The sequence below is a fragment of the Botrytis cinerea genome, chromosome 9 (assembly GCF_000143535.2).
Source record: "Botrytis cinerea B05.10 chromosome 9, complete sequence".
NCBI classification, from domain to species: domain Eukaryota; kingdom Fungi; phylum Ascomycota; class Leotiomycetes; order Helotiales; family Sclerotiniaceae; genus Botrytis; species Botrytis cinerea.
The window spans coordinates 447703-458284 of NC_037318.1; the positions used below are offsets into that span (position 1 = coordinate 447703).

General features: G+C 40.7%; 3 protein-coding genes across 3 annotated transcripts; 2 read left to right on the forward strand and 1 right to left on the reverse strand.

Moving 5' to 3' along the window:
- The first annotated feature begins 45 nt into the window (after positions 1–45).
- BCIN_09g01180 (hypothetical protein) lies at positions 46–2941 on the forward strand. The gene is made up of 5 exons (XM_001546596.2): positions 46–418; positions 508–730; positions 792–1177; positions 1225–2068; positions 2124–2941. Exons 1-5 carry the CDS (start codon positions 367–369, stop codon positions 2737–2739), a joined length of 2121 nt encoding a protein of 706 aa, XP_001546646.1. The 5' UTR covers positions 46–366; the 3' UTR covers positions 2740–2941.
- Positions 2942–5136: 2195 nt separating this feature from the next.
- On the reverse strand, positions 5137–7429 carry BCIN_09g01190 (hypothetical protein). The gene is made up of 4 exons (XM_024694911.1): positions 7362–7429; positions 5841–7300; positions 5726–5779; positions 5137–5621 (listed from the first exon to the last, which is right to left on the reverse strand). The coding sequence occupies exons 2-4, from the start codon at positions 7292–7294 to the stop codon at positions 5324–5326; spliced, it is 1806 nt and encodes a 601-aa protein (XP_024550704.1). The 5' UTR covers positions 7295–7300; positions 7362–7429; the 3' UTR covers positions 5137–5323.
- Positions 7430–8296: 867 nt separating this feature from the next.
- On the forward strand, positions 8297–9323 carry Bcltp1. Its single transcript, XM_001546595.2, has 3 exons — positions 8297–8676; positions 8736–8833; positions 8905–9323. Exons 1-3 carry the CDS (start codon positions 8541–8543, stop codon positions 9163–9165), a joined length of 495 nt encoding a protein of 164 aa, XP_001546645.1. The 5' UTR covers positions 8297–8540; the 3' UTR covers positions 9166–9323.
- Positions 9324–10582: the final 1259 nt, after the last annotated feature.

Sequence of the window (10582 nt, forward strand, 5' to 3'; positions counted from 1 at the left end):
CTTGTACCTGATGTGATTTGATGGCGCTAAAACATTCCTAGTTTAGATTCACATGATTCACATTCTTGGGCAGACACAAGCGCATGGGTTGCTCTGCTCGTGCAATTCACCATGAACGTTGATACTCTCATGCCGACGACCTAGATACCCAGGCACACGTGAAGGATAAGCTATCGCAGAACTCGCAGATGTGTCCTTGAGCTACAGTGCGGCGCAGGCAAATCATATCATTCCACACCCTTCTTGAATCTCATCGACGGAATACCAATACTTGGATCGTTGCCCATTTCACTGCCCGTGTTACATGATATATTCTAGCCAATTTGGCTGAATCACAGCCTTGGGCCTGGGGAATCAATAACAAATATGGCTATGGCAGCTTCAACTTCGCACAATTCCCTCCGGGATCGTCAGATCAGTATGTAAACAAATCTCCCCTCTCCTCTGCCCCCTCCCCCCAATCTTCTGCCTCTTCAGCATACTTACATCCTAACCCTCTTTCCATAGGATCCATCGAGCGCATGCTAAACCTGAACCACGACTCCCCCGAATCTGCGAATGCCCACGATCAAACATCACACACTGGAATTGCCGTGCCATCAGTACCGATTCTAAATGAAGATGGAGAACCAATATGGAAGGTCTTGGTCTTTGATGATTTAGGACGAGATGTTATAAGTAGTGTACTACGAGTTAGCGACTTGAGAGCTTGGGGAGTTACAATGCATATGTATGTTGATGTGCGGGGAAGCAAGAGCTTCAATTTTACTTGCAAGTACTGATAAATTCAGGCACATTACAGCAAATCGACATCCTATTCCAGATGTTCCAGTATTATACTTGGTTGAACCTACAGAAGCCAACTTAAAGGGCATTACCAGTGATCTCTCGAAAGGTCTCTATTCCCCTGCCTACATCAACTTTCTCTCCTCGATACCCCGCGCATTATTAGAAGATTTCGCAAAACAAACCGTGGAAGCTGGAACATCAGAGAACATTGCACAATTCTTTGATCAATACCTAAATTTCATTGTGGGAGAACCGGACCTCTTCAGTCTTGGGATGAGAAAACAGAATACATACTGGGCATTGAACAGCGCAAAGACAAAGGATGAGGAATTGGACAACGTGGTTGATAGAATTGTCAGCGGACTCTTCAGTGTTATGGTCACAATGGGTAAGATCTTTACTATTTTTCATGAGTACGCAACTAATAATTTACAGGCGTTATGCCAATAATTAGATGTCCTCCTGGTGCAGCAGCAGAAATGATCTCTGCTAAACTCGATCGAAAATTGAGAGACCACGTCTTAAATTCAAAAGACAATCTATTCTCCGGCCCTGCCAATCGTCAATCTAATATTGCGCCCTCTGCTCGACCTGTTCTTATTATACTCGATCGAAATGTTGATTTAATACCTATGCTGTCGCATTCCTGGACATATCAGTCACTTGTACATGATGTTCTCAAAATGAAGTTGAATCGAATTACTGTCGAGACACCAATAGATGAGGAGAATCCTGCAAAGGGTACAACCAAAAAGGCCTACGATTTGAATGCGAATGATTTTTTCTGGGCAAAAAATTCCGCTGTGCCATTTCCACAAGTAGCGGAGGATATTGATGCAGAATTAATGCGATACAAGGCCGATGCAACTGATATAACCAAGAAGACAGGTGCTTCTTCTATAGAGGATCTTCAAAATGATACAAGTGCTTCTGCACAACATTTGAAGGCTGCCATTACCTTATTGCCCGAATTGAGAGAGCGAAAAGCCGTGCTAGATATGCACATGAATATATTAGCTGGACTTTTGACCGGCATAAAGGATCGCCAACTGGATAACTTTTACCAAATGGAAGAAAATATCATGAAGCAAACAAAAGCGCAGATGCTTGAGGTTATAAACGATGCAGATAAAGGCAAAGAACCAACAGATAAATTGAGATTATTTATCATATGGTACTTGAGTACCGAACAAGAAATCACGAGGGCTGAGATGGACAAATTTGAAGAATCATTGAAGGCTGCAGGTGCTGACACTACATCTTTAGCATATGTCAAGCAGTAAGTTAACGATTCATTTGTTTTATTTAGTTGATGCGACTAACAATTAATTCAGAGTTCGCACCACAACCCGTATGACAATGCTCACTACAGCTCCTACCCCTGCTTCTCAACCACCAAGTACATCTGGCGATCTTTTCCGTGGTCTCTCTTCCATTTCCTCTCGCCTTACCACATCCCTTAAGGAAACTGGTATTACCACCAATTTCGATAATTTAATATCCGGAGTAAAGAATTTCCTTCCTGCAAATCGTGATCTTACTGTCACCAAAATCACAGAATCAATTATGGATCCTCAATCAGCTTCCAGTTCCGCAATAGCAAAAACAGAAGATTATCTCTACTTTGACCCTAGATCCGCAAATGCCAGAGGTACCGTACCACCAGCAAGCGCGAGTAGAAGAAATGAAATGCCAGGAAGTCTACAAGGACCGGGTATTACACCAAGTTTTGGTATGCGTAGACAAGGCTTTAGTGAAGCAATTGTTTTTACAGTTGGTGGAGGTAGTATGGATGAATATGGAAATTTGCAGGAGTGGACGAGAAGGGTTAATAAAGAGGGTGGAGGAGGGATGGGGAAGAGAAGAGTGGTTTATGGAAGTACAGAGTTGGTTAATGCGGAGGAATTTTTGAGCGGTGAATTAGGAATGTTGGGTGGTGAGTGCTCGTAGGTTGAGTGAATTTATTGATTTGATATATTATGGATGAAGAAAAATCACATTTTGATATGGAAATAAAAGGGAAAGTGTAAAAATAGCTGTATAGCAAGCCAAATGAAGTGTTTGAATGGAATATGATATGCGTTGTTTCCATCATTGGTTTTCTCTTCCTGAAATATAATCAAGTAGTTGTTCTGAATGTTTTCTCTTGGTATATGCTTCGATGTTTGCTTTTGTGACGTTTTTATATGATCTGATATCACATGATATGTCACAGTATGTTATAGTATCTTGTATCTTGCATCTTATATAATACTTGATATTCTCGACTATCTTGTATCATGATAGATTGAGGATTGAGGATTGGGAATTGAGGATTGATAGATGAAGTAAGATTACTAGCTAGGTAGATAGATAAGTGTGGAAGAGAAAGGGGAAAGAAAGAAGGTAAGCGAGGGAGGGAGGGACGGAGGGAGGGAGAGATGTTCTTGAGATTGGGGTTGATATTGGGGTTGAGATTGGGGTTAGGGTTGGTGGTATTGAGATATGAGATGAGATGAGTAGAGTAGTAGAAATATATCGCTTTTCCTTTCTTTTATATCACAGCTTTAGATTATATATCTCAAAGATTATCTCTCTAAGCATCTAACTAATCTTTCTCAAGACATATAATATAACAAAACTTTCTATTCTTTCTCCTGCTTTGCTATTTTGATTTTTCTATACACTTCTCCTATATATCTCGAGATAATCTTCTTGTAAATTGAAGCGATCTTCTTAAGAATGTATCATGAATCTTCTTTCTTTTGATTCTCTTTATCTCTCAATTTTAAAACTCTTAGTATTTACAAGTCATCGTATTAACTCCTTTCACTCTTCTTTTAATTATCTCAAATCTAAACTCTCTCTCCCTCTCTCTTTAGAAGTTCTTTATCTTAGAGATATACATATATCGTTTGAGATGTAAAATGTTTAATAGAATTTCATCTTTTTCTTATTTTGATACGACTATATATTATTAGAAAAGAATATCCATCTATTCATCTATCTATCTATCTATCTATCTCTCCTCTCTTAAGAATCAAAATATAAAAGAAATCTCTATATAGTCTCTTCTATAATTTATATCTTATATATCTCAAAAAGCAATCTCTATAAAAGTCTAAACATTCTCTATCTAGAATACATATACTAATATTTAATTATTCATTTAACTATTCATCTTTCTTTCTTTCTTTCTTTCTACTCTCATTCTCTCAAATACACCTATCAGATTTCAAATTTCGAATTTCTATCACACATCTCAAAACTATCTCCTTCAAAACCTAGAACTTCTTTCTTTAAACTAAACCAACTCTCAAGTTCTATTACTATGAATTCCAAATCTCTCTTTTTAAGAATTCAGATAATCCTCTCTCAAACCTTTCTTTTTAAAGTCTAATTATCTCTCTCTCTCTTTCTTTTCTCTTTCTTTTCAATATCTATATCTATATCTATATCTATAACAATTAAAGAATTCTTTTACTTCTCCCCCCTCTCTCTCTACCCCCCTTTCTCCATCCCCTCTCACAAAAGCAAACCTATCCCACCTATCAAACATCAAACATCAAACATCAAACCCCCATCACACATCTCAAAACACCCCATCTCCACACAAATCCAAACATCCTACTTTTACTCTCAAAACATACAATAACCTCTCTCCCCTTTTCCCTTCTTCCTCCTTCCCCCTTCCTTCTACAATTCCCACCCTCATCTATCTACCTACCATCTCAAACCCTTTCTCTTTCCCTTTCCACTCCTTTCCCCTTTCTCTCTTGATCTCACAATCAAACTCACCCCCATCATCTCCATCTCCAAACATATCTTCACTTCCACTTCCCTTCCACTTCCCTTCCACTTCCCTTCCACTTCCTAACTTCTAATTTCTAATTTCAATATCCAACACTTGAACACTCCTCCATTATCTAAATTATTCTCTATTTCTAATTTTTTTATTATTATTTCTTAATCTTCATTTTCATTTTCAACCTCTACTTTACATCTTCTATTTTCTACTTCCTATATTCTATCGCCTATTTCTTACCTTTCACTTCCTACCTCTTACCTTTTATCTTCCATCTTCTACCTCTTATATCCTACCTCCTACCTCATACTTTACATTCTATACCATATACCATATACCATATACCATATACCATATACCATATACCACATACCCTCGCTCATACCCATACCCATTCCATCCTCGGAAAATCACAATAGTAATCTGATTACTCAATCCTCACAAGCAGTTTTTTGTCTTCATACACTTACCTACCTATGCATCTGATCTCAAATTCCCTAGCAGAAGAGTCTTCTAAATCATATCGCATACATATATACATACATCTACACTGACACCCGATATGATACTCAAAAGTTGTACGCGTATTTGTGTTTGTATTATCCTATCTACGACCAACAAAAGCAATCTCACAAGATGAGCTTCCGGATTCATTACCGTTTTCCGTAACCGAGTGAGACAAAGTCATTCCGTACTTTCCCAACTCACTCCCCTCATTCCTCCTCACTACCCCACTAATCCTAGAATAACTTAATCTTTCTTATTAACCAACTTCAACAAAGTTGCGAAATCTGGAGTTCCTAATCCAGTCACTGGATCCCATCCCTTTGTCGCATTCCAACTAGCATATGGTACGAATGGAGTTGGTAAGCCGGAGTACACATCAATTCCTGTGCATCCTGTGCTACCTCCATGAACAATATCGGTAAGACCCTTTTTACCGATTGAGTAGAGCCAAGGGTTGAGGAAACCGAGGGGTTTGCGACCAGCGTTTAGACGGGCATTGTTGAGGAGGGAGATAATACCTGCGAAAGCTGGGGAGGATGCGCTAGTGGGAGATGTTAGTTGTGTTTAGGATGAATTGGGATTTAGAAGAAGAGGAAACGGATAAGATGTTAGGGTATGAGGGAGAAATAAGAGAATCAGTAATACCTAGTTCCAGAAAGTAATTGATCTTCTGCGACTCCGGTGATAGGATTAACATCACTAAAACATCATATTAGTATGAAAACTCACAAGCCACTTTATATGGGAAGAAAATACTAACACAACATGGAATCTAACACCTTGTGCCGCAACATCTGGGAAACCACGGCCCTTAGGATTGTAAAGACCCTTCCATCTAGAACCCAAAATCTTCAAGTATCCCTTAACAGCATCATCTTGATATGAAGGGCGAGGCCATCTATCACTGAATCCACCAGATGAGAAAGAAACTGCTGCTTCTGGTTCCACATATCGAGTGCCTCCTACTGAAGTAACATAAGGGCAAGCTGCTGGGAAGATAGGCAAGAATCTTGTCGTGTTCTTTCCGTCATTTGTTTGACAAGCTGATCCTACACCGGTATCTCCAGAAGAAAAGAGAATAGATACACCTCTTAAACCTAATTGACCAAACATTTTACACACGGTTTTAGAATAAGCTTCTGGAACAGATTGTTCATCTTCTCCATATGAAGTTGTGATTGTTTGTGGCAATTGATTGTTTGGGAGACTCAACATGTAGTTGAGATAGTCCAAATATGGTTCATTTTGATTATCGTCAAGCGATGGTTGGTCAAGATCTGGAACGAGATCTCCTCGACCACCGGTACTGTAGTAAGTAATATTGGTATCGAAACCCATGGCAGCAACATATTGAATATCCAAATTCGCCTCTCCATCATTGTTTGTTGAGTTTTGTGTGTCCAAACCTCCATTGATGAGTGCATAGGAAAAGTTTTGGCTAACAGCATATGGAGCATATTTCTCCAAGAAAGCTTCTAGACCATCATATTTCGCCCATTGGCCAAGGTATCCGGCAACTCCTAGACGTGACTCAGGGTTTGCCTTGGCAGTGTAATCTCCAATGTTGTAAAGATCTCTGAGACATTGAGGGGTAATTGTGACATTGCAGGCAGTAGTGTTGAGTGTTGGTAAAGAAAGAGCACTAAAATCCTCACGGAATATTTGACTGCGTTGTGCTCTAATTTGACCAAATCTGGTTGTAGGTTGAATCATTGTAATGTGACTCGAAATCTCTTTTGGAATGGAATATCCCAAGGTTCGAATTTGCTTATTCTGCTTCTGGTCTTGATGAGCGTAATAATGGAAAGTGGTGTTCAACATATCTTCCGCTTGCTTGATGGAAGTACGGAAGTTGATCCATTCTCCATCATTGTGAATGTTTGACTCGGAGATACCAGATTTCTCCAACCATGATAGAACAGCTTGAGTAGATTGATCGGCTGGCTTGATGAATCGTTTAAGCTCTTCACGCTCAAGATGTTGGCCATATTCAATATGATCAGGCGACGAAACAGCATAAAGCTTTTGCTCGAAAAGTTCATGATCTGGTTGTTCCAAAGCAATTCGAAGCTTGATCGTCTTGTGTGGACGAGGTTTCTCGAGTTGAGCCCAACCCTGAGGAATTTCGCGAAGCGATTCCAAGAGCTCCAGGGAGGACTCGCATGCAGCAAAGCTACATACTGCCAAACCAGAAACCACGCGAGAGAACTTCATCCTGATCTTCAAAAGTTAGTGTGTTAGCAACATTGAATTCTCCTTTTAGTAATTGTGATCAACTCACGATATTGAGCCCGAGAAAGGACTATGAAGATGTATCAACAAGGGAACACCAGGAAAATCCGAGGTGTCGAGGTTGGACTTGGAAGAAAAGTGATCAAGGAGATGGGAATTGGCTTCCTTTTGTACTTGATTATACTTTATTGATGGCCCTCGCCATCGGCTCAACAGAAGAGGGGTAGATCGTAAAAAGTATTGTTATCTCATTCACCTAATGTAAGCCAAGAAAGATGTGAAGTATATGTTACAAAAGAGGCAGGTGCTATCGGCCGAATCTCTTGGTCAAATGGTGCCATTTGTCGTCCTCAAAGATCTAATTAAGTCTATGATGGTTGTGATTTACTAGATTTTATACCATTACACTCTAGCCTTGAAAGTTGCGCGTTCTCAATCTATCGTTGTCGTGGTATCGCTCTCTCGAGAAACATAGGATGAGATGGACACAAGGCGCGGACATAGATTTGGCTCCTGGTCTTGTCCATCATGCCATTACTTGATCTCAGCTTACAATGCGGCTTGGCCTGCATGCTCGACACGGTTTGGATATACCCTCATGCTCACGTCCTGCATTTCACTCGAAATGTCACCGATATGAAGTTGTACAGGTTTATCACCATCCGGATTCGGATAGTATCCCCGCCTTGTCCCAACTGTGAACGATGCACCGCGCCTTGGTATTTGTACACTACTCCTGGAACATATGCAGGTATCCCACCATTGTGATTGGATGTCCTATTTACCAGTCTTGGCTGACATTGTGAATATATTGAATCGATAGGTCCCATTGATCGGCTCCCTATCTTACACCTGCATCCGCGGTGAATGAAGCAAAGACATGCAGGGAGCGGATGAATCAATGGCCAGCTTGACGATTAATTTAGAGTCGTATTATTTGATAATTGATTGAGAAATGAAAGTTGGGATGTGGATGTGGATGTGGATGTGGTGGGCATTGTTTCGAAATGAAGGAGGGATAACTAATCGAAACGAAAGATATCGATATCGGCATCGGAAAATCCATTTCGGATCCCAACGGTCGGGTGGCTGCAAATTGATCATCAAATCAAATTCTTCCTTGATTCAAGATATCCATTCGAACACTTTCATAAACACTTTCATATCCAACACAGAACTCCAAAAGCTACTCGAATACACCTAACAAGCAACTCCAGTATCTGCCAAAATGTCTACAGAACCCATTTCAGTCTTGTTCGTCTGCTTGGGAAACATTTGTCGTTCAACCATGGCGGAGGGAATCTTCAGATCCATGGTTGCCCAGGGTCCTTACGCATCCTTGGTCTCTAATGTTGATTCATGTGGTACCTTCATTCCGGTTAATGTTTCCTTCATATATTTTGAGATTAATTTTTGGATGTAGGAACTGCAGCCTATCATACTGGATCTTCCCCAGATTCACGTACCATGGCAACGCTTAGAGAGAATGGAATTTGTGATTATAAGCACAAGGCTAGAAAGGTAAGCTTTGTTCGATGCATTACACTACACTCTGCGGCTGGTTGCACTTTGTTTATTGACATCTCGTCTAGGTATCTATCAATGATTTCAAGAATTTTGATTATATCTTTGCTATGGATAGCAACAATCTTGAAGATCTCCTCTCTCTAAAAAAGAGAACTGAGGGGAAAGCCAAGGTTATGTTATTTGGAGAGTATGCTGGAGGTTCTAGCCCCGAGGAAGTAGACGATCCTTATTATGGTGGCAATGATGGATTCAAGGCTGCTTATGAACAGTGTACGCGGTTTTCCAAGAATTTCTTGAAGGCGACTTTTCCGGATGTTGAGAAATGAAGGGGGTTTGATGTTATGATGCCGTGATGCCATGATGCCATGATGCCATGTATATATGATCTAGATGGAAGGATAGAGATCACAATTATATGAATGCCCATTAGTCCATGTATTAGTGGGGGATGCAATTTGACTTTTGGAGAAGGTTTTTGCCTTCACGATGACATGCATGGGAAAGTCTTCTTTTCATAGTGATTTTTTTATGTCATTATCAAAATGTCGGTGAGTGTGTTTCTTATGCGAAGATGGGGATGATAAGTGTCTGTCAACATAAGCCTCCTCTCAAAGAAACGATGTCCAGGCGAATGGATTGCTGACAAGACGAATAGCAATCGCATCCTCGGGAACCCACAAGTCTCAAGCATGCGAAGCAGAGAGATCTTTCAACGTTCTCATGTATACGATGTGATTACCCATGCGCATAAAGGCTGGCATAAATATTGACACGACCGTTGAAGCAAACTCCCCCACCATGGGAACCCCACTGGATAATTATCAGGTACTCGAATGGAGAACCTCGAAAACAGCAAACATGTGTGAAATCTTTGACGATGTTACCAAAATGCATTGCCAGCATTCAACAGCTGAAAGAAACTGCATATACGTTACCTTAATTCGTATTTGCAATCGCTTGAACCACTTACAGCCATCGCCGATGAATGAACGCGAATCTTTGGACATCTCAGCCACCATGTCCAAGAACTTGAGAGACGCAAGAACCTCGAGAACCTCAGGATCTACTCTCCAACGCGTGAAAGTATCGTGCAGGCGAAGCTAGGTATGAATATAAAGCATAATGTGACGTCGGGGAAATGGGGAAAATCGATCAATGACATAGAAGCCATACCGTAGATGCTTGAGCATTTATACTCAGCCTCAAACGTAGGCTTCCAAAAGGTATAAAAAAAGCTTTCGGATCAAAGGCTCTCTCACACATGGATCTTTAGAGTACCGACGGTGGCATCTCTTGCATAGCCGCATCTGTATTGCCCCAACAGGGCTACCTGGGTGTGTATGAAAGTCCAGATGATCATTGATTGGACGAAAGGAGAATGTGAAGTCTTGCTGCGGTACCTCGCCATGTGCACGTGTGCGGTTGAATGCATCTGTCTTTAGTGAAGTTTCTATTTTGAGACAGTTTTGAGTTCCGAGTTCTTAGTTCTGGGAGCGACGTGTTTCCCTCAACTCTCATTAGGATGTAGGTCGTGCAGCGCTTCGTGTGATGATGATTTGACAAAGCGATCCTTCGCAGCCACCAGCGATAATAAGAGGTTTTCTGATATAGAAGTGCGAGATGAAAAGTGCCCGGTGCGAGAGGCGGGCTCGAGGTTGGGCCAGTTGGTTGTCAAAGAATGTAATTCATGATGTATTATTGTAGATCTTTATCTCTCCAGATCCAAGACCACTATCGAGCTTA